The sequence below is a fragment of the Anas platyrhynchos genome, chromosome 5 (assembly GCF_047663525.1).
Source record: "Anas platyrhynchos isolate ZD024472 breed Pekin duck chromosome 5, IASCAAS_PekinDuck_T2T, whole genome shotgun sequence".
NCBI lineage: Eukaryota > Metazoa > Chordata > Aves > Anseriformes > Anatidae > Anas > Anas platyrhynchos.
The window spans coordinates 3,617,463-3,640,592 of record NC_092591.1 but is presented as its reverse complement, the minus strand read 5'-3'; the positions used below and the strand labels follow the sequence as shown (position 1 = coordinate 3,640,592).

The 23,130-nt window shown below is 42.2% G+C and overlaps 1 protein-coding gene across 4 annotated transcripts in view; it reads left to right on the top strand.

Annotated features, from left to right (window-relative positions):
- DDHD1 (DDHD domain containing 1) overlaps nucleotides 1-23,130 on the top strand; it is a 68,027-nt gene that overhangs the window by 7,395 nt on the left and 37,502 nt on the right. For 2 of the 4 annotated variants that reach the window (XM_027458070.3, XM_027458073.3), the window contains 3 exons: nucleotides 7,392-7,565; nucleotides 14,166-14,267; nucleotides 21,787-21,915. In XM_027458070.3, the coding sequence (XP_027313871.3) occupies nucleotides 7,392-7,565; nucleotides 14,166-14,267; nucleotides 21,787-21,915 (405 nt within the window). The remainder of the gene's footprint in view (nucleotides 1-7,391; nucleotides 7,566-14,165; nucleotides 14,268-21,786; nucleotides 21,916-23,130) is intronic. The other 2 variants (XM_027458072.3, XM_027458074.3) reach the window with 1 other exon arrangement.

Genomic DNA, 23,130 nt, shown 5'->3' with positions numbered 1-23,130 from the left:
TTTTTTTTTTAAATATTCCTGTATAGGAACCTGCTTGCTCAAACCACATACATAATCATTGCTGCTTGGTGCTGGAGAGCTTGCTAACAAAGACCAACTGAAGAGCACCTCCCAGCAGAGCACGTGCACTTCGAGCTGAGGGTGCGATTGTGCAAAAGTCCCGTGACTTTCAGTGGGATTCGAGCATGTGCTCAGCTTTTAGGAGTTCCCCGCATGTTTGTCATGTGGCACGGTCATTCTTCTGTGGTTCAGTTTAGCTTTCAGCTCGTGCCGCTTCAAAAACTGCAAGCTGCTGTGGGTTAGAAAAGGGCTGGTAAGGGACCAGCTCCTACAGCTGGGACTGCAACGCTGCAGCAACAAATTTTGCTGCTGGAAGCGCCTCACTTCAGAGTATCAGCACTGAAATTTGATCAGCTATTATAATGGATTAGGATTCCATAAAAATAAGGCCCTAAACTTAAAGCTGCAACCCTGTTTCATGTTTCAACAGTCCAAATTTTTTTTTTGAGTGTTTCCAACACATCTTTGACATGGCTAGTGGGATGGGCTTTAAGATTTCGTATTAAACCATTGGGTTCAAGTTTGTGTGAAGAGTGATTGCAGAGGTGATGATGAAACTGCTATATAGAAACAGAAAAGTCCTTCCTGAAGAACGTGGTACAGGCTATAGTTTGGGGTGATGTACAGCAATCGAGATGAGAGATGACTTTGAAGGTATTCATCTCTTTCTGAGAGGTTTCTTCTGCACTCGATGTTTGAACCAGCCCCAAAGATCAGCCTCTCTCTTTTTGTTTTGGGTTGCTCATTAGTGTAAACCAACTAAAAATGGTTCAGGGAAAAGCTACAACAAGCTGTTGCTCGAGTACTTTGTGTGGTCTTGATAAAACAGGTGATTTCACCTTCACAGCTGAGCAAAATACGTGGTCCTCTCTAGCAGAGCCTGCCATTGAAGCGAGTGCAGAGGCTTGCATGTGTAGCTGCCCTGCAGATCAGAGCTGGGAAAGAAAATCCCTTCTATGCCAATCAGATTGCTCTTAATATGTTTCGTCTCTGTGAAACTCAAAAGTAACTTCCACCCGTAATCTTGAAATTGGCTCCGTAAAGCAATTTAGAATTATTTGATGGACCAGCAGAATAATATCCTTTACCACTCAGCGAATGAAATCTCATTTGATCTGGATGCTCAGTGAAATTCTGTCTTTGTAAATTCATGTAGCTACGTCTATTAAGTTTTCTGAGGCCAAGATTTTACCCTTGAATTCCTCTTTAGGTTATGTTGTTACTTCTGGAAGAGCAGAGCAGCTTGCTGTGTTTGCAGTTAAACAAGGGAAGGTCGTCCTGGCCGTGATTAAAGAATGGTTCCATTTATTTAAATATCTGGAGCCTGCTCTGTTCTGAAATGATACACTGGGAAATAGCTAGAAAGCTATAGAACAGTAAGCTGTAGCAATAAGTCCCTTACCTAACGATTATGGAAATAATAAAATTTTATTTTTTTTGTCTTTTATTACATCTGTTTGTTCACCCCGTGTGCAGTCTGGTCAGTAAAACACAGGACTCTTCCGTCTCATGATCAGCTTCTGTAACCATCTATTCTCCTAATTAAGCTTCCTGTTCTCATGAGTGTTTTTTTTTTCCTTCTTTTTTCTTTATGAGACTACAAACCAAGTCATAAAGGAACTAAGCAAGAGGAACAGCTATTTCCCTGCAAACTGTGCCCTGTGCATTTGCATTAGCAAAGGTAGGAGCATCATTACCGCTGGAGAGGCAGTCACAGCGAGTGCTGTCAGGTGGGTAGGATGCGTGCTGGTGCTGCTTGGATAACACCAGAGCTTATCCTTTCACACCAGTGAGAAGTCTGATGGCCTGTGCAATAGTTAACGTGCCAAAAATCTACTTTCTCAGTCCTTAGAAAGTAGCAATGAATAGCAAATGCTGAAAAGTCCAGAACAGCATCAAGGATACTGTTGTAGAATACGTTTATTTCAGTGGCTCGTGTGTCAATGTGCAGGTTCCTGTGTGTATTTTACATTGCAAGTCTTGGAGTGCAGCACTCCCAGCAATGTTCAGCACTTTTTAGAACTGTTAATAGCAAACAAACAAAATCAAAACAAACAAAACACATTCTTGCACATTTTTCCCTCCTCAGTAAGTGTGTGGGCACCTCCCTTCATTATTTAAATAGCTTTCAGCTGAGATGTCACATATTGTAGCCTCACAGTTACATTCAGTTTGTGCAGATAGGATCCTCATGCACTACATGTTGTTCACAACTGTGGTAGCAAGGAAGCCAAATTGAAGGAACAGAAATTACTGCACCAGAAAGCAGAAGTCCTGCATATCAAGCTGACTTGTCCAGCCCTTTGGCTCTGTCATATTCAGCAGAATGTAAGTTTTGATCTTGACCTTTGAGCCTTTGAAGATGATATTAACCTTTTAGATCTCATTTGTGGGTAAATTGTCATAGCTGGCTGGAGCCCAGCATGTGGATGGAGCTACAAGTGCCTTGACTTTGCCATCAGACCTGAACAAGTTGCTTCAAAGCAACAAAACCAAGCTTCCTGCATCTTGCTTTCTTCTGATTTCATTGCATCCGTGCATCTCCACGTTGCGTGCTAGCGTGTATTGATATTTCTGAAACAGACCTCCTTTGGCTTTCCTGTTTAAGCTCTGTAAACTTTTAGTTACAAGCTTCTCTGGTCTTAGTTTTGCAAGTTTTCTTGGCTCTCATCAAGTGACGTGAAAGAGGCTTATGAGCCACGGTCTATGCTGTACACTATTTAAATTTATTAATTTTTATTTATTTATTTATTTATTTTTTACTATTTTGCCATTTAAAGCAAAACAAATGATTGTGTTCTTGTAGAAATAGAAAAGGAAGAAAAGAGCAGGCAAAATCTGCTCCATTATTACTTTTCCTGCCGTATCCTGAAGGATTTACATAGCTTTTTCCATGCAATTGATATTTGGGTGGTGGTCACGCAATTCAAAGATCTTCACAAAGAATAGCTGGAGTATAACGTATATAGGTTACTGCACTGTACTATGTGTTGCATGTGGCTCTTATTTCCACACAATTTTCCTCTTAAGAGGATTTAGGTGTTTCTCAGGGTGTAAATTGCATGTATCCTTGTCTCCTCACGTAATTACAGCTCTTGTATTTGACTTTTCAGGAAAAAAAAAAAAGGACTCGTTTAAAAATGTATAAACCCTTTGTTGCAGTCACTTAAACTATTTTTCTCCAGAAGTGGTAAAATATGTATGACTAATTAAAATAAAGTGCTTTTCATTAGCTCCTAATCTCTGCCATTCAAACTTCTGTAGGACTTCTTGTGTAAATATGCCCTGGAAGTGTCTAACCAGCCCAACCTATCGGTATCTTTCAGCTTGGAGCATCGCCAGCTGCAGATTATATGGCGTAAGACTTAAGGCAGTAAAGAAATCGAGGCAAATCCTTTCCTAGGGATCAAGGTTGTAGGGACAAAGATAAATAATGTTTCATCTTACAGATCTTGAATTCTGTATTGGCGGGGGGAACAAAAACATATTATGATGTAAATAGCCTTGTATTTCATTCCTCCATAGAAGAAAAAAATGCTGGAAGACTTTAGCTTAAGCCTTCTAAAATCATCTGAACATTGAAGACACGAATGAATTTATGGAGGGTGGATAGGAACGAGTGAAACTGGGTCTCAAAATGGCTATTTGGGTACATCACTTTTTAATGGTGATCAGTGTAATATCCTGCAGTGAGTTCACTGGCTGAATCAGGGTAATCTTTAAGTAACAGCACCTGTCTGAGATGAAGCAGCGTTGTTTACTGAGGCACACCTTTGCCGTTTCCCACAGCCAAGCAGCTGATAGGGAGCAATCTCTGCTGTGTTGTAATCACCTCCTTTCCCCACCTGAGCCAAGGCAGGGTTTGGGATTATCTTTAGCACAGTGCTCTTGCTTCGGAGCTGATGCACCCCTTGACCCAAACAAAAATCCAGTGTTGCTGTTACGGTATGGCCAACATTGCTCTGTTTTCAAAACCCAGATATTAATGGGAAATTGTTCTTCCCTATTTCTAACAAGAGGTAATATGGCACAGCTTGTTGTCATCTCTGTAAATTTGGTGATTTCAGTTCTGATAGTTTCCAAGCCATGCCCCTGATGGAAGGAAACATCGTTTGCTTGCCTCCTGCACCCAGAGGTTTTCCTGCAGAGGTTTCCCAGCAGGAGAGCAACCATCAAACCTGCCACCCAGCAGGAGCCAAGGAACGAGGCAAGAGGCACCGTGGCTGCAGGAGCAGGGTGAGATGGTTCAAAGGCTGCGGGGCAGCAACTCCTGGGTCTCCCCCAAATCCCACTGAGCTTTGGACTGCAGAATAACCTTGCTCAGTTTTTAAAGCCCTGGTCTGAAAACAGAGCTCCCTAATAATCTGTCTTTGGGTCTGAGGGTGATTTATAGATGAAGTGTTTTCCAGATAAATGCCCTTTCCAGCCCTAGAGCCAGATATATTAGTTTATTCCTAAACTAAATTATACTGTAAAGATTTTACAATAAATTCTTTCTTATTTCAATCATGCCTTTTTTTTTTCATCCTGGCTGAGCCGTTCTGGTGGAGGCTCTTGCCCATCTATTATTTGAGAGTTGCTGTTGAATGCTGCCATCTACTTTTTTTTTTTTTTTTTTTATGAACCATTGTGGGAAAGTTTCTTGGGCAGAAATAGCTTGAAAATGTTTATTTTAATTGCTAATGCTTAGAATTTTAGAAATCTGGAGGTGGAAATTCCCATGTGAAAACCTTGAAACCCTTCAAAAAGGAAAAAGAGGAGTCTTGTATTCATTCGGCGCCGAGTATAAAATAGTATTCATGTGCCTTTTAAAAAAATCTTTCTATGGATTCAGTGAATGGAGCCTCGTAGAATGCTTAGTCAAGAATTAAGGAACTGCTTGCAGATTTTCCCAGTAAGGATCGACATCTGACATGCCTGTGTCATTGGTTCAGCAACAATGGGATCCTTTATATGCACTCACATCCTATGTGTGCTTCATTTTTTTGCTACAGACAGTGCTTTGTTGTACGAGCAGCCAAACTGGATATGTGTGTATATTAGCTCCGCTGAAAAATGCGGATATCTGACGGGTGTAAAATGTAGGGGGACACAGCAAAGGTTCAGACAAGCACACGATGAGCAGCTCCTTTTCAGACTCACTTTTTGTTCTGGGTGCAGCTCAGTGTAACACTGCTGTGGCTAAAGCTTTCATGTTGACGAAGCTCATTTCAAATACTGAAGTTTCACACTTTACTGAGGTAGGTTCCAAAACCAGTTTAAATTTTCACGAAAAATTTGTAGTGCCTGTTGATTTCTGCAGTTTAAAGCCACCTCTTGTTTTTCTGATGGTTTGCATTCATTTTCATTAGCACCCCGGCCTTTCTATCCACCTGGTTGGATCATCAGTATCTGAAACATCAGAAATTCGGGGCATAACAACTCAGCCCTACTGGGGAGAGCTATTTTAGCTGGGAGAACAGAAGTTGAATGGCAGAACCGGGTCCTGTGCTGCTTCTGGTTGCATTTTGGTCAGGCCAACCAGGCTGTGGTCTGTGTTTGTGCAGAGCTGGTGGTGCAGGGAGGTCGGAACATTTGACCAGCATTTGGAGAAATGCTGCTTGCCTGTAAATCTTTTACAGGAAAGGTTTTGAAAATGGCTTTGGAACATTTGGAGCGTTCCTGCCCTGTGGGGAGATCATTGCAGGGAGATTTTCCTGTTGCTTTCGTAGGTTGTCAGTGCAATGGTCCAAGGGATGGAGAGTTCAGAACAATTCAGAGGTTCCAAGTAAATAAGGGAGGTGCTGGCAAATCTCTGCTACTTACACATTCTCACCTGTGAGCAGCTGGCATGAAAAGTACTTAAAATACTTGTGCTGTGTATCAGCATCCATGGGCACAAGGTGTGCTAGGGGTATATCTGTATCAGAGGGCAGTGCAGAGGCTCCTAAACCTGCATCCAGCAACCCTATATCCAGCTTAGTGGGATGTGGCACATCCCAGCGTGGTGCTCAAGCAATGAGAGATCTGCTGGCAGCTCTGCTGAGCCCCGCTGCACTCCTGCCAGCCTGGTGTCAGCTCAGGCATCTCTGCTTTCTGTCCTTTGCTCAGGAACCATGAAGGCTTTGTGCTTTCTATTGACTTTTTTCATTGCTTGGTTGTTTTTTTGATTTTTGTTTGCATTTTACCCCATTAATGTTACTTTACTTTTTTTTGCATCTATTGTTTCTCTTTCAGCTGTTACCGGCTGTTCTCCCACCTTCCAAGTAGGAATGTTTTTTTGGGCAGTAAAGCCTAGCTTTTTTTCCCCATCCCCTTTTCCAAGCCTCTCCTTTTGTGGTTGAGGACTTCTTTAGAGAGCTGAGCTTGTGCATTAGTGTGTGCACACTAAATGTTTGCATTTGGCTGAGTTTCCCTTTATATCTGCAGGATGCAGCAGCATGTGCTGGAAATCAGCAGTGGGATCACCCAGGGGTCTCGTTCAGCCGCCTGGGTTTTTGTGCCAGTCCCACGAGGCTGGAGGTGCACAGACACAGCTCAAACACCCAGCACTGCTGTTCTCAGCCTTCCAGGTATAGGAGGAGAAATTCTGAGCCGAGCTAGCTAAAATGGATAGTGTTGTCTCAGCTTCCTTCAGGGAGCTGTGTAATAGGAGAATTCCTGCTCCCTGCAGCCCCAGTATTTAGTCTGGGCATCAGTCATGGTTTGGTGAATAGATACCAGGACGTGTTCTTTCAGAGACTTTTGGCTTGTCACGTGGGCAGCAAATGCTCTGCACCCAGCCTCCTCATTCAGAGTGCTGAAAATGAAACTAGAGTGACAGGGACTGAAAACGACCCTCGCTGCAAGGCTGATTTTCATCAAGAAATAACTTGAAATACATCCTTTATGTTAAGTGATACGCACACGGAGTTATTTTGAGTGCTATTCCCAAAGGAAACAAAGCTCTGTGCAGTCAGGGTAAGCTGTGTGGTTTTGTCTCCTCATTCTGCATCATCCTTATGACTTTGAAACCCCCGGTTCGTATCAGTCAAATTGCATAGAGAAACATTTTAAATACAGGGCAGCTGGGTAGAGAGGAGAATAACCCCATTAAAGTTGGGCTGTTTTTTGAAATCAACCCTGAAGAAATTTTGCAGAATGTACATCTTTCTGTCCATCCTTCACATCCTCAAACACACAGCCCCGTGGGAAGACGTGGTGTTTCTCAAGGCAGTTGCGGTTACCTTGTTAGGGGTCCCAGCAGAGGGAGTGTAACTCTTTCATCAAAACACCGCCGAGTTCCCTTTCCCTTTTATCTGCTGTCAGTCTGTGATCTGTAGCATTAAAGAATCTCTCATTTGATTTTTTAGAAACTGAAAAGATTCCTGTAATGCGTGGACAATGGTTTATTGATGGTACGTGGCAACCTCTGGAAGAGGAGGAAAGTAACCTAATAGAGCAGGAGCATCTCAACCGCTTCAGAGGCCAGCAGCTGCAGGAGAGCTTTGATATGGAAGTATCAAAACCTGTTGATGGAAAGGAAGGTAAGATCACTTTTATAGTATGTTTTCTGGGCTGCCGGGGTCTTTTTCTTTTATAAGAGCATGATCTGTGATGGTTTTTCCATCCTATGTAATGAGCAGTGTTATAGGCTTCAGTTTGCTCTCCCCTTCTCCAGTGCATCTGAATGTTGTAGGATTTCCTGCTAGCACATTTGATGAACACTGTAAAATTATATTCATGGATCAACTTTTTGCTCCCACTTTGCTTTGTTTGAAATCTTACTTCAAACTGAAATCTCTTTGTGGGCCAAGAAGAGCGTCAGTGTCTGAATGCAGACTGGCTCTCAGCTGTCTGGCCCATGTTCCTAATCCTACCCTAAAGGGAGCATCAGTTTTACAGATCACATATACGGATCATTTTCCATTCTAGTTCAATTTGTGACTTTATTAGAGTAGTTTTCAGCTATAGAAAATTTTAGGCATTCGTACTGTTACAGAAGTCCTTATATTTTAATGACCAGGCTGAGGATGCCCAGTTAGCGTTCTTGGGAATCTCAGTCAAATGCATTTAACATTTTTAAGAATAGTGTTCTGAAATTACTGTCTGTCTATTGCATGCAGTCGAACTGGTTGCTCTGGGTAAGTGTAGCACAGCAAAACAGTATTTTTGGCTTTCACACTTTGCTTTTGTGTTTTGGTTGTCACTTGTTCCACTTCCACAAAAAAAAACAGAGCTGCAAGTACAGAGCTCTTCCAGTACATTTTAGTAGCATTTTGGTTGTGTTATTCTTTACAAAGCACCTTTATGTTTAAACTTCTTTAAAACACAACTATTTTTGTATGAAACAATTAGAGAATGAAGGAGTGGCTGTGTTTTGGCCACGAACATGGAGGAGTTCTGTGGAAACTGTGTGACCATGCAAGGAAAACCTTGTTAATAATTTAGAGGCAAGATAGTATTCAGGGTTCTTCTGTAATAACTGTAGGGAAAAATAAGAAAAGCAATTTTTGACTTACAGAGATTTGTTAGTAATGCAGAAAGCAGTTCCTAACTCCCCTCAAAGCTAGAAAAAACTCTGAATTATTTTTTTTTCTATTTGTACCACTTTAAAAATTCTTTCCCTCTGGCCAAGTCTGCAGTAGCCTTCTGCTTTAACAGCTCTGTCAGGTAGGTACATGAAATTGTGTGACCCCTGAGCCACAGAACTGTGCCAGCAAAAACCCTCTCTGGAAGGGCACTGTTACCTGGTTTTAAATGTGCTAATATTTATTGTTTCAGTGGACTGAAACAAAGCTCAGCTTTGCTATTACAGCTGTACCCTCCCCATGAGTGCAGTGTTGTTCTGGTAGGGCAGTATGCTTTTGCTTGGAAAGCACATCTTTATGGCTGCTGAGTGCTTCCAGCCTTTGGTAGCCTAACTTTGCATGGAAGGAAGGAATAATGTCTGTTTGCACTTGAGTGCACCCCATTGTGTAAGGATTGGAGCTCAGGTGGGCTTTTTTCAGCAAAAGTCTGGCTTATAGAACAGAAATTTTCAGTTTTGGGGCAGAAAAGATTGAGGAAAGTGATGAGAAAGATACAGTCCCTGTTATTTACAAAAATATAAAAGACCAGAAAGAGATTCCGGAGAGATTCCACCAGAGCTTTTTTGAAAACTAATGTAAAAAATAACAGCTCTGTATGCAGTCACCTGAAAACAGAATACGTGTAAAGTCACCAGAACCTTTCAATATTTTTTTTGTAGTAATAGGGGAGTTGCAGAAAAATTATTAAACAGGAAGTGTGGGAAGTGATTTTGTCATGATGATGTACCTCTGAAGCATCTCTGGTCAGCTGGCGTCTATGATTGCCATCTGCACACAGCACTGGGAGAAGCTTTGTGACTTGCATGGTCTTTGGTGAAGTAAACCTAACTAGCTGAAGTGCTGAATTCAGCTTAAATTCATTAAATGCCTTGTTACTACAAATCGTTGTAATTGCATCCTGTATTAAATACAGTTGGGCCCACCAAATTTTCCAGGTAGCTGTTATTAGCTGGTATGACAAATGGAAGTTAGAATAGATCTGTAAATATCACTGTTCACAACCCTGTGATAAAACATTGTAAACAGTGAAAAAACAGCAATCTTACGTGACTCCTCAGCAAAAGTGAAGGCAATCTGCTGTAACAAAGCCTCCTATTACTTACATATAATTATTTTATTATTTGAACATGCCACTTTGCATCATAAATAATGAAAAGCTAGCTTGGCAATGGGAACCTTGTTGATTTGATGCTCAGCTGACAAACTTGGTGGCTCCTGATTTTTCCCCCAGTTTTTGCCGTAAGTGATGGCAGCAGGCTGAGAAGCTAGGAGCAGGTTCCCATTCTGCTGCTCCTGCTTTGGATAACTTTAATAATTCTTTTCAGCCTACTACGTTGGGGCAGCATACGATATCCTGTAAGCTAGCATCTAAGATTCAGTGTACAGTTCATGTGCTTTTTTTTTTATTATTTTTGTCCTCTGAAATCTTTTCCTGGAGAAAACAGGACTATGAGCAAGTTTAGCAGGTGTTGAGCACCCTCAGCTTTTCAGTAGCCTGCTAGCACATCGCTGGCATTGGATTGACCCCGTTTAAGCACAGGCTGAGTGGTGCTGCTCCTCTTGTATGCATAGAATCAGCCATACAGATGAGTTCAGCTTTGCAAAAAGGGGCAATGAGCACTATGCATGTTACCTGTGCCTGGATGTGGCTCCCAGAAGGTTATGCTCTGTAGGAGCTCATAGATGAGGTTCCCAGCTACCAGAGCTCTTCCTGCTGCTTGTAGAAATGAGACAAATTCCTGAGATTTCTGGAGGGATGCTTAGCCCCGAATGTTTTAGCACCTGTAATGCCTTAAGAGGCCAGTTACAGGAGATCTCTGAAGTGCAGCGTGCATGCGAGCTGTGGGGATGCTACAGCTGATTCCCCAGGCCACCACAGACCAGGCAGATGTGCACCTGGTGAGAAGGGATGGTGAGGGCACGAGCCTCTCTCTCCTCATCAACTATGCAGGATGTTCTGCCCCCTGAGATGCCTCAAACCAGGCCAGAGGACTGTGACCAGAATATCAGTGGAAGGAAACGCTGCAAGGGCATCACCTCCCTCCTCCGTAGCTTGACTGCCCTCTCTTTCACATCTCATCACCCCGGAGCCTGCTTCGATCCTGGCTGAATTCCAGATGCGTTTTTCAGTGTTAAGGGTAGGTTTAATAGTTGATAGATACAGGAAGGGGCATTGCTCTTCTGTCTTGTAAGACAAGGTAACCAATACAGCTACAGGAGGAAACCACACTGAGGATGAGCACCAGAGGTTTGGCTGCATTTCTGTGTCGACTCTGTTGTCTGCAGCCTGTGCTGGAATTGATGCAAATCACAAGGATAGTATCAGCAGATTCAGGAAAGTATCCTCTGGCTTCTCATTACTTTAAGGAATTTTTTATTATTTTTTTTTCTGAGTAGCTGTCATTCAGTAGTTGTAGTGGGGAGTAGAGCTTAATGTTTGATGCTCAACACTTTGCTAAAAGTGATTGAGTCTGACACATTACACCCCTAAATGAGATGCTTCATTGCTGAAGCAGTGTACGTGGGCTTCCAGGTCTGATTTGTTGTCCTCCTAGTAGACGATGTTGGGCCCTGAAATTCATTTATCTAGTACTTGTTTTGTTTTCGTTTTTTTCATCCAGGTAACACTAGGCTCTCTTATGTATTGGCTTTGCATAGCTTTCTTAAGGAAAACTCATTCTTCAAACTTCCAACTTTAGTCAATTAATTTTACTTCTAAAAATGTTTAAAAACATCAGACATAAATTAATACCAGCACAAGATGTAAGGTGATGTTTTGATCTAAATTCAAAATTTTAAATATAAATATTAACACTTAAAATATGAAAATACGTGAGGTTTTTATTTGATCACACTGAGAATGGGTAGATATTTCTGTCTTTCTGCAGTAATACAGACCTTTCTTGTACTGCATATACCCATTTGTAATACTTAAACATATTACTGTTGTCAAATAATTCTATAAATATTTCTGAGAGACCTTTTTTATAACACTTGTTCTGCAAAGCAGTAATTGAGATGAAAACATCTAGAAAGGAATCCAAAAAGGGTAACGTAATACCTTGTTAGCAGTCAGTAAGCCTAAAATGCACAGAATAACGTAAGATTTAGAAGCTGCTTTTTGTGCGTGCTCAGACAGCCGATGAGCTCAGGACTTCTTCAAGGAGCATCATTCTGTAGTGACTTTATGGTATCAAGGCCATAGAAAGAGAAAACAGAACCATGCACTTGGATCGTGGCAGGTTCTCAAAGCTCCTTAGACGAGATGTTCTGCTAACAACATCCAGCCACATAAAGGCAGTGATGTTCTGCAACTTTAATGTTGATTTTCCTGCCTTGCTGTGTGGGCAGAGCCCTCGTACCCCTCGCTATGAGCTCCCGTGGCACAGAGGAGCTGTCAGCAGGCAGCTCACTGCCCTGGTGCATGGAGGTGATCAAGGATGGAGGAGCAGCTTCTGTGACACAGAGCAGGCTGAATTACAGCTGGAAGCTCAGTCCATGGGACCCACAGCTGCCTGGTACGTGGTAAAGCTTCAGTCCTGTCTGCTGCACACAGGGGATCACGCTGGACAGGATTAAACTTAAAAGTTTATCTTGTCTGGGGGGATATTGGAGCATACAACCCCCAGCAAGTCTTTTTCATGGAAGTTACTCTGTGATTGATTCTGTGTTAGGTTATAAGAAACGTGGAAAAAAAATCCCATGAGTCAGAATCAGGACAAATTCTATAATGCCTTGATATTGAAACTGCCTAAGTTTATTGTGTTTTGTTATGGATTTTCAGTGTGTGGTTAGATGCCACGAGAAATAGAAAAATTGCATTTGGAGTAGGTGCTCCGTTCTGCCTTAGATTTCAAATACGCTTTTCCTTGTTCATAAAAAAAAAAAAAAGGCTTTTTTCGTTGTTGTTGTTGCAGCTGACTAAGTTAACCTTTACAAGGGAAAGTCTTGTTCCTAGAGCCAAAATCGTCAAGATCAGAGGGATCTGTGGAGATCTAGTCCAAACCCCTTTCAGGGCCACTGAGGGCAGGCTGCTCAGAGTGCTTCCAGTGGGGTTTTGATCATCTCCATCCAAGGAAGCTCTGGGCAGTCTGTACCAATGTTTAACCACTGTCACTATAAAAAAACAAAAAACTCTTTCTTACACTTGACTTGAATTTCCTGTGTGTATTCCTCTTGTGAGCTGTAGTGCCACAGTGAGTAAAATACTCCATAGACTAAATTATTCCGTCAGGTCCCAAGTGCAGGAACTATAAGCCTAGTTTTCTTCTCCTGTAGAAAACAGATGTACAACAGTAATACACTTAGCCTGCATCTGTATTAAGGCATCTGCTGACAGAGCTGTTAGCTGAGGGTAGGAAGAAGCGTGAGAAGCCTTTGACGCAAGCGTGGAATATCACCCACTGGCACTGGCGTAAGCTGCTGGGCTACAGAGTACTAATTACTCCCAGTGTTCGTAAGGGAAGATGTTATTTCAGTTGCAATTTCCCTGTTTTCCAGCAGGCTGACTGATCGTTGCAGCTTTAGTGACTTCATGGATTCAGAAGCCCAACTGGGAACTTTGATTTCTCCTTGGATTTAGGCACACCCTCTTGACTGCATTTTTTTTTTCCAGGCTAGAGCATTTTGAAACTATTTCATTTGCTTAGGATGTAAGAACACTTGTATGAAAGCCCCCAGAGCATTAGCACAGAAGAGTTAGATTTGCAGGAACTCACTGTCAGCTTTGCTCAGGAAGCCCCCAAGATGTAAAAGGTATCTGTTATAACTGAGGACTTTTCCCCTTTTTTGTAAGTGCCAAGAGAAGCAGCTTCCTGACCACATAATTTAACTTGCTCAGCAGCAGCTTTCACTTACATTATAGTATTTCTACCATAATCACACAGCACCGATGTGAAGGTAAGTCCATGAAAAAGAATCTTCTGGTCTGCTATGCAATATTTCAGTATTCTTAGTGAGATAAGACGATTAAAAATCTAATAAAAGTCATGGACTTGCCTTACCATCAAGGGGAAGCTCCTGTTTGCAGATGGGAGGTAAAGTGCATGCTGTTGCATTTCACTGCTGAAGGCAGCTTCTAGAGGACTTCCAAAACAGGGACAGTAGGATATTTTGGCTAGTCTAACTTCTAATGATCCTCTTACACTCTTTGGGGAAAGTAATAGAGCTGTGATTAAAATGGAGTTGTTTTTTTTTTTGGTTTTAAATGCTTAGAGTATACTTAAGGGTTTCTGTGTTCTACCCTATACCAAATAGTGTGTTTATGCTTTTGTACACGTTAATGCAAAGGCACTCAGGGAGACTGCTTGTGCTGTGTCACAGCTTTCCTTTACTAATAATGCCTTTAGCTTTGTTGTGATGTTATAACCACTTATGAAGAGTGATGAAATTGAATTTGGCTAATATGACCTGACACTTTTGCTACAAAACCAGTTTAAATGTATATAAATTTTCAATAAATGCACCAACTTTTTTTTTCTAAAAATGTTAACATTAATGAAAAAATGACACCCCTTTTAAAAATTTTACTTTGAAGCTCAGTGTTTTTACTTTTAGTTCACTACTACCTCCCTCCCTTCTCCCTCCCTTCTTTGTTCAAATGGAGAGGATATAAGGAGAATTCAGATGCTGCATGTCTTAAGCGAAAGCGTTCCCAAGGTACAGTAATTGTAGATTTTTATTTTTTTTTCCTTGTAGTACTCCTGCTTTAGGAAGCTTTAAATTCTAGTTTGCTCATACCAGTGAAATGTGTTAGAATTACATGCTTCAATGTCTTGAGCTGCGCTCATGCCATTTCCTTCAAAAGGGAAGGAAAAAAGCATCACCAATCCTAGAAGAAAAGTAGCAGCGTTGTAAATCATAGAGAAAGTAGATGTTAGCAGTATGATGCTGTAATCTCTGTTATAATTGCTTGTGATTGATAAAAACTATAAACTTTTGTTATGCTCTTACTACGTGGTTTGTCTTTTTCAATAACCTACAGGCAACTTTCTCTGCAGGCCTGGTGTTAAGATAAATTATGTCAGAGAAGGAACGGGGGATTGAACTGAATGAAGAGTTTTATACTAGATAATATTTTGTTTGCCACTTTTTGGATAATGCATGCGTCTTTAACTTTGCGTTGTAAATTATTTTTACAGCAGCTTTTGTATACTGAAATGAAATAAGACTTTGGACGCATGATATAAAAAAGGGAGGCTGTACAGGATACATGATCAAGGCTGCTGTGTCACTGAACTGTGAACTTTGCAGCAGCTGATGTGCAAATTTGTTTCAGAAGGTGGGAGTAGAACCGTTAATGATTGCAGGAAGCTCAAAAGTACCTGTCACTGATCTTTCTCCGGCACCGTTAAAGCATGGTAATGCTTAAACTAAGATTAAACTCTTAGTGACTGTGGAAATAGACTTCTGAAAGCTGCACCTTCGATTTAAAATGTAAATACACGTGGTAGGTTTAGAAATATTCTTGTCATGCCGTATATTCTTTTAGTTCCTAGGAATATTTTGAAGGATGAGAACATATTTTGACATATAATACTTGCCATTTGACTTCCTATAATTATATTTTTTGGTAACTGAGTCCAAATGCAAATGCCTGAACTCCAAACAGTGCATGGTCAGCTTTTTCCTGCCTCTTCCCACACATGGAACTCAGATTTGTTAAAGGTGAAGAGTGTAACTTCTGTCTTAAACAGTAAGAAAAGACTTCTGCCTTTCATTTTGTCCTTGTAATTTTGAAATTATTCTATGTATTTTTCACCAAATCATGTTCAGTTGTATTGTTGAATGGGCTTGAATTAGAGTTGCTTTTATAGCAATTAGTGGCGTTCATGCATTAAGAGGTGGTGAAGTGCCATAGAAAAAGGACAGCAATGTGAAACAGCCCAATTTGATTAAAAGCAACAGCCTTTTTCATGGCTGTGCTTTTGTGTATTAAATGAAAAAAGTGATTTGAAGTCCACAACTGTACCTCAGGTTTACGTACCAGAACTTCAAAGTTGTTTAAAAAAGAACAAGTGGCCAAATTATGCTTTCAGCTATGTGTATGATCTGGCCAGCTTTTGTGCAGAAACTGAGGCTGATTGCAACACGGAGTTATTTAAAAATAAATTTGGAGGAGGAGGGAAGGCAGGAAGGGATTTCAAACTGTGTGTATCCTTCTCTGGTCTTTAGCCCTAACTGGAGTGACAGTGCCTTTGTGGAGCTCTTAGCACTTCAAAGATGCTTTCCTCTATTGATTTTGACGTGAGCATAGAAACTGGTAGAAAAGAATCGCCCCGTGCTTTGGTCTTGGCAGGTAGATGAAAGCACTGAGTGGAAACCAGGTGCTTACCTTAAAAGATACTTAATTTAAAACTCTTGGCTCTGTGAAATGCCATCTTCTAGTGCCTGTCTGCCAGTGCTTTCTGCTGGAAGTGCTACTGGAGCCAGGTGGCTGTTTGCACTGGCAGTGCATGTGCACTGTGCACATTCCCAGCTTCTCCATGCATTTTGTGCTATTGGCATGAAAAAAAAAAACAAAGCAAGCTTCCTGCTCCTCAGTTATTCTCTAGTCATTTTGGCTCCAGATGAGTTTTTGCTGTCTAATTGAGACCAGATTCTTCAAGGCTGTAGGAATACATACTTTGTATTTTCTTTTTTTGTTTCTCCATTTTCATATTTAGACTTTGTAGAGGGTTTTTTCCATCCATGTTCATCTGTCTCGGTGAAACTGGAGATTTGTGTGATAGAAAAGAGTGAAAAATAGAAAAATTTTTAGCCAGTAGAAGGCCTTTCTTGATCCATCTCATTTCATCTTTGCTTCTCTCTGTCTAGCAGCAGCCTGTCTTGCATCTGCAGTGGGGCTGTGCCTTCTTATTCATACTCTAGGTGTCTGTCTTGGTTGGTATTCCTGAAAAAGAAAAAGGTTTGTTTCTGGCTACAGAGGAAACCAAAACTTGGTCTCATTTCTACGGGCTTGGTCTTTAATAGCAAACCATAAAACTGAGCTGTGTGCAGATTGCTTAGGGGTTTTGCCAGCTGGGGAAGATGCATCTACAACTCCTGCTAAGGAAGCTGTGCATCTTCTTAGTGTCAGTGAAGTAGCTCATGTGAAAACAAAGCTGCAAGAAGTCAGATCCAGAGGGAGGTTCCTGTCCTGTGGTTTTACGAGGAGATCTTCGTCTTTTGTGCCTGCCTTTCAGAGATGCCTTAGCCACAGCCAGATCTCAGTGGAGCTCAGCAACATCCTAACCTGGTGCCCTGGGATGAAGCCACAAACACAGCGAGCGTGCTGCTGGAGGGTCAGAAGGCAGAGGAATGAGCACGAAGAGCATTCCCCCGTGCCATACCCACTGCCTGATCTGAATTCTGCAGCTTGATACCCTCTGCTTCCTCAGGCAAACTGTGACATGCCTTGGTGACTTTCTGACACTCTGTGTCACTTCTTGGTGTGAACAGCTCCAGAGTTGTCACTTTGACTACCTCTGCAACGTGCAAGAGGTTTACATTGCAGTCAGCCTCTGTGTCTGAAAACAAAATGTAAATCAATGTTATCTCGTCTTCAGGAAAAACATTCTCTCTTACCCATGTTCAGGTTCAAAATAACGATGGCAGCCCTTGTTATCCCATACCTGGGAAGCATGATTTGCATCTTTTTTCTGTTTGTTTGTTTGTTTGTTTGTTTTTTTAAGAATCATTATTGTCATAATAATCTATCTTTTTCAAGACAAAGTACCTTTTAAAATATTTTTTTTTGGTGTTAGATGGAAAGGAAGGATACATAGTCCAAGTGCAGTAAAAAAAAAAAAGGGACTACTACTAAGGGGGACTACTCCTGATTGCAGACAGCATTTAAGGATCACCCATCCCAAACCACTCCCTTTCCAGTGGTGGTAATAAGCAATTCAGTCACAGGCTTCTCTGCTTCTTGCTGGGCATGGTTTGGACCTCAAACACAGCGATCTCCAAAGGCATTGTGCTTCCAGCCTTCCTCTGTCAGCTTGCCCAGGAGCATACTGAGTGATTTCCTAGAACGTGAATGGAACAAGCCTGTTAAAGACCTGCTGGATGATGCATAAGAAGTCTGCAGTGATCGTGGATTTGGGGGTAGAGGAGTTTGCAGACAGATCTGCAAGGAAATCACTTTGCCACTGGACTCCCTGCCTCTCAGGATATCACAGACTGGTGCATTGACTCCAAGCCTGAAAGAGGAAGCTTTGTTGGGAATTTCCTTTCTTATCCAGTTCTAAACTGAGATTTCTGGGCGTGAACTCGTCTCTCTGCCTGTAGGGGTGTTTAGGAAGCAGTTTGCTCATTCACTGAGTTCTCACTAGATTGCTTCTTGCCCTGGCCAGTCATCAGCCTGAGCTGACGTGTCTGCCCTGCAAAGTCAGGCTGGCTTCCCTTCCTCTTCTCTGCTCTGCCAGTGTCAAACAGCCATGTAGTTCTAGCTACTTTTTGTGTATCAGCTATTTACTGTGCCAAAGGGGTCATCCTTTTCTAATCCCCTTGTTTCTTAGAGGCTTGATTCGGTTTTTCATAAGGCTTAGTTCTGTCTACCTTGGGGGAAAAAAAGCACATACTATAGGAGAAAGGTCACAACATTTAGTTTAATGTGGCTGGTTTGTGCTGCAAGAGAGTTAAGATACGAAACCATGATGGCTCAAGTTTTCCCAGAATGTTTTTAGAGTACAAAACATACGAGTGACTGTAAGTAGGGAACAGGCTAGAGCCCCACTTGTTACGGAAAAAAATAAAATTCCTCTGGGTGTTTTCCGTGACTTTGGGCTTTTTAGCAAGACCAATGACATAAATAACACTTTCTTGTCAGAGGGCTATTGCTGTTAGTTGTCAGCTTTCCAAGTATTGCACATCCCACATTAGATGGGACCTAAGCAGCAGATTTCCAAACCTAGGTGAAATCTGCATTACAAGTAATAGAGCTGTGATATGGTTTTGCTCACTCGAGCTCCAAGCTCAGCTGAGAGTTTCTGCCTTGCATTACAACATGCCTGCTGTGCTTAATCCGACAATCGGGCAGTGTCATGAGGTTGGTCCCAGAATTCAATCAGTTCCAAATCTGGAAAACACAGGAACTGCACAAATGCTCTATAGAGCTCGTAGTGGCCTTTGAAAGAGCTAAATTCTGTTCGGTGCCAGAAATTACTCATTCAGAGGCTTTCTCATTGAACTGCATTTCCATCTCCTAGCTGTTTCTGAAAGGCTAGCAGATGCAGTGGAGCCTTCTAGTAACAGAGCCTTGAAAGCCTCTGTGTTGCTGTAGAGCTCCGTAGCCTTGGTCAAAACCAGGGATCCCACTGAGCAGTCACAGGACAGAGAAAATAGGAGTGCAGCTGGGCTTTTCTAGCAAAGAGTACATGGGGCAGCTACCTGGTTGTCACACCAGCCAGCAGTATTTTTGGGGTGCATCTCCCTGCCCACCTGTTGTGGTTTAACCCGGCCGGCAGCTAAACACCACGCAGCCGTTCGCTCACCCTCCCCCCTCCCTCTCCGGGACGGGGGAGAGAAATGGAAAGTGAAGCCCGTGAGTTGAGATAAAGACAGTTTAATAAGACAGGAAAATAATAATAACAAAATAATAATAAAAATAATAACAATAATAATACAATGATGATAATAGGAAAGTAATAATAGTATGTACAAACAAGTGATGCACAATGCAATTGCTCACCACTCGCTGACCGATGCCCAGCCTAACCCCGAGCAGTCCGGCCCCCTTCCCCCCCAGCTAGCCACCCCTATATATTGTTTAGCATGACGTCAGATGGTATGGAATACCCCTTTGGCTAGTTTGGGTCACCTGTCCTGGGTCTGTCCCCTCCCAGCTCTTACTGCACCCCCAGCCTGCCCGTTGGCAGGACAGAGCAAAAGGCTGAGATGTCCTTGGCTTAGTATAAGCACTGCTCTGCAACAATTAAAGCATCGGGGTGTTATCAGCACTCTTCTCATCCTAAGCCAAAACACAGCATTCCACCAGCTACTAGGAAGAAAATTAATTCTGTTCTAACTGAAACCAGGACATCTATCCACCCCTTATTCCATACCATTTATGTCATGCTCAGGTTACACTCTTTTCCATACATTCTAATTAGTCACCTATAGTAATCATGGTAGTGATAACATACAGTATAATATACTAATTAACATGGTACAATTCAGTTCATGGGCTATTCTCACCCAGTATTAAATCTCCTTGAGGTACACACCGGACCTCTCCGTTCTTTTGCATCACCCACCAAGTGTATCCAGGTCCCTGAGCGAAAACAATTCCACGAATAGGTTTGCCTTTTCCTGAGGCAGGAGTAGCCCAGACTGTTTTACCTAGCATATTTTTTACATGCACTACAGGAACTTTATCCCCATCTACAGTACGTAACAGGTTTGATTGGGCAGGTCCAGCTCGGTTGGTAGATCCCCTAGTATTGACTAACCAGGTGGCCTTTGCCAAATGCGTATCCCAGTTTTTGAACGTCCCAGCGCCCATTGCTTTCAATGTAGTCTTTAACAGGCCATTGTATCGTTCAACTTTCCCGGAGGCTGGTGCATGATAGGGGATGTGATACACCCATTCAATACCATGTTCTTTGGCCCAAGTGTCTATAAGGTTGTTTCGGAAGTGAGTCCCATTGTCTGACTCTATTCTTTCTGGGGTGCCATGTCGCCATAGGACTTGCTTTTCAAGGCCCAGGATGGTATTCCGGGCGGTGGCATGAGGCACCGGGTATGTTTCCAGCCATCCGGTGGTTGCTTCCACCATTGTAAGTACGTGGCGCTTGCCATTACGAGTTTGAGGGAGTGTGATGTAATCAATCTGCCAGGCCTCTCCATATTTATATTTCAGCCACCGTCCTCCATACCAAAGAGGCTTTGACCGTTTGGCTTGCTTGATTGCAGCACATGTTTCACAGTCATGAATAACCTGTGCTATAGCGTCCATGGTCAAGTCCACCCCTCGATCACGAGCCCATCTGTATGTTGCATCTCTACCTTGATGGCCTGAGGTGTCATGGGCCCATCGGGCTATAAATAATTCACCTTTATGCTGCCAATCCAGGTCCACCTGAGCTACTTCAATCTTAGCAGCCTGATCTACCTGCTGGTTGTTTTGATGTTCTTCAGTAGCCCGATTCTTGGGCACATGAGCATCTACGTGGCGTACTTTCACAGCCAGGTTCTCTACCCGAGCAGCAATATCTTGCCACAATGCAGCAGCCCAGATGGGTTTAACACACTCTGGTCAGATCTGCCGTTATCTCAACCTTTCGGGCCCCACGTTGGGCGCCAAAAAGGCTGTTGTGGTTTAACCCGGCCGGCAGCTAAACACCACGCAGCCGTTCGCTCACCCTCCCCCCTCCCTCTCCGGGACGGGGGAGAGAAATGGAAAGTGAAGCCCGTGAGTTGAGATAAAGACAGTTTAATAAGACAGGAAAATAATAATAACAAAATAATAATAAAAATAATAACAATAATAATACAATGATGATAATAGGAAAGTAATAATAGTATGTACAAACAAGTGATGCACAATGCAATTGCTCACCACTCGCTGACCGATGCCCAGCCTAACCCCGAGCAGTCCGGCCCCCTTCCCCCCCAGCTAGCCACCCCTATATATTGTTTAGCATGACGTCAGATGGTATGGAATACCCCTTTGGCTAGTTTGGGTCACCTGTCCTGGGTCTGTCCCCTCCCAGCTCTTACTGCACCCCCAGCCTGCCCGTTGGCAGGACAGAGCAAAAGGCTGAGATGTCCTTGGCTTAGTATAAGCACTGCTCTGCAACAATTAAAGCATCGGGGTGTTATCAGCACTCTTCTCATCCTAAGCCAAAACACAGCATTCCACCAGCTACTAGGAAGAAAATTAATTCTGTTCTAACTGAAACCAGGACACCACCCTGTTCTTTGTTTTCAGTTAAGGATATATTTTGGAAGCCCAAGGTGAGGGTGGCAGGAGAATGATGTGAAATGTCCTCAGAGTGGGTCTCCAAATTGCTGTTTGTCCTGGTAAGATTAATCCGAAATGTAAAAACTGTTCAAGGTAAGAAGTAGTGTGAATGTAGGCGTAATAGAGCTCTAGATTTTAAAGTGTGTGTGAATTACCCTTCTTTCTGTGTTTGAATGGGCTTTTGTTTTCCTTTTATCCATCTAAATTAAATATTGTTCCTTTTTGCTGCAGCTATTCATAGTCTAAAGTTGAGTCGCAACCATGTGGACTGGCACAGTGTGGATGAAGTGTATCTTTACAGTGATGCAACAACATCTAAAATTGCAAGAACTGTTACACAAAAGTTGGGGTTTTCCAAAGGTAATATTTCTCAGAGTTTGTAAAGATTTTTTTAAATACTGGTATTTTAAGATTGTTACTTTAAGACTAGAAGGGGAAGACTTCAAGTTTGAAGTTACAATATGTGACTGGCCCATTTTTGCTGTTGGAGTTTTGCGGAAGGGTGTAATAGGTGTCTTGGGTTGTTGTGCATAATTGTAATTATACATGAATAGTCTGTGGCATATTTGTATTACATTTCTTATTATTTTAGAAGCAGCAGTTTTCATAAGCTTACTACTATAATACAACAGTGGCAGTGACTAACAGACACAATATAAGAATCACAGTTCCCTTTGCAACCTTAATTTTGCTGTCGTGTACTTGCATACTGTGATGCATTCCTTAAATACATGATCATAGATTCCCCTCTTGCCAGTTCTTGCCCTTTTCAGTTCATTAGACAGACCTATGAACTGCGAGGAGGGGTGAGCAGCTACGCCTAGACAGAAGGTATTTTGAGTACAAATCCAAGCTCATTTAAGCTCAAAATTACCAGGTATAAAGCCAGTGAGACTGAGAAGGTTGGAAGAGAGGATGTTCCCCCTCAAAGGAAAGGCAGATTGTTGCCAGTCTGGAAATCTGGAACTTGTCCTCTCTACAGTAATATTCCTTTGCAGTGTTGGACAGCTACAAAAACAAGAAAATACACAAATTCCATTTGTTTTCTTCCTTGGTCTCTGAAGAGACAAGATCAAGTAATAGGTTTGGCTTTAATCTCATGCCTCTGTTCTGTAATTAATGCCCTCTTAACCCACAGGGCTCTTGGGTGGATACTTAATTAATGTTTGCCAAGAATTAATATAATTCAATGCTGTTGCACAAAATTACAGAAGAAATGAAATAGTCTGTATCCAGAACATGATTTGGGCAGTGTGTAATAAATAATAAACAAACTCTGTCCTAAGCAGTTTGGGGTAAGAAATACCAAATAGAAGCCCACTTGATAAATCTGTCCTGTGTAAAAACCACCCTTAGCATTTTTGTTGTGTTTTCCTCCTCCTTAAAAGAAAAGCAAGTTGTTTGTTTTGGATTTTCACGTGAGGAATGATGCTTTCTTCCTCTGTATGGCCATCTGCAGGACTTGCTGGATTCATCCTTCTCTCCCATTGCACAGCCAGCGTTCACATGAGGCTGTTGCCTTCTATATGGGTCTGTCACTAGAGGGGGATGAAGCCACGCTGTGCCAGTGGGTTT